The sequence below is a fragment of the Myotis davidii genome, unplaced genomic scaffold, assembly GCF_000327345.1.
Source record: "Myotis davidii unplaced genomic scaffold, ASM32734v1 scaffold355, whole genome shotgun sequence".
NCBI lineage: Eukaryota > Metazoa > Chordata > Mammalia > Chiroptera > Vespertilionidae > Myotis > Myotis davidii.
The window spans coordinates 1,573,820-1,574,407 of NW_006286818.1; the positions used below are offsets into that span (position 1 = coordinate 1,573,820).

General features: G+C 66.0%; 1 protein-coding gene across 1 annotated transcript in view; it reads right to left on the minus strand.

Moving 5' to 3' along the window:
* The window catches only part of PHLDB1 (pleckstrin homology like domain family B member 1), a 41,204-nt gene that overhangs the window by 25,003 nt on the left and 15,613 nt on the right, over positions 1 to 588 (minus strand). The window contains 2 exon segments of the mRNA XM_015560637.1: positions 19 to 159; positions 550 to 588. The exon segment at positions 550 to 588 is cut by the window's right edge and continues 267 nt beyond it. Coding sequence (XP_015416123.1) covers positions 19 to 159; positions 550 to 588 — 180 coding nt within the window.

Sequence of the window (588 nt, forward strand, 5' to 3'; positions counted from 1 at the left end):
GCCCTGCTGGAAGCTCACCTGGTGGGCTGACTCCTGCAGCTGCTGCTCCAGCTCCTTCACGTGGACCTTGAGCTGCTCCACGCGCCCGAGCACCTGCGCCCGCTCCTCCTCCAGGGCCAGCACCTCGCCCTGCAGCCTGGCGCTGGGCGCGTCCTCGTGCTAGAGGGGAGGGAAGCGTCAGCCAGGATGAGGGTAGGAGGACGGATCCCCACCCCTGGGGCAGGGGGACGGGAAAGCAGCTTCCCTCCCTGCAAGGGGACAATGCCGATGCACTTACTCGGAATAAGCTTTACCGCCGGGTGCCAGGCTGGGTGGGGCCCAGGGAAGGCAGGTCCCAGAGCATATTTATAGCCTGGCAAACGCATCGGCACCGCCCGCTGGTCCTTGCCTCCTTTCTACACTTCCCAGCCCCATCCCTTCCCAAACCGAATCCTTCAATTACTTCCTCCTCCCTGGGCCTTGGCACCCACCACAAATGCCTGCCTGCTCTGCCGCTGGCCCACCCTGCACCCCACCTCCTGCTGGTGCTCCCAGCCCCCCGCACCCCACCTCCTGCTGGTGCTCCTGGCCCTCACACCCCACCTACTG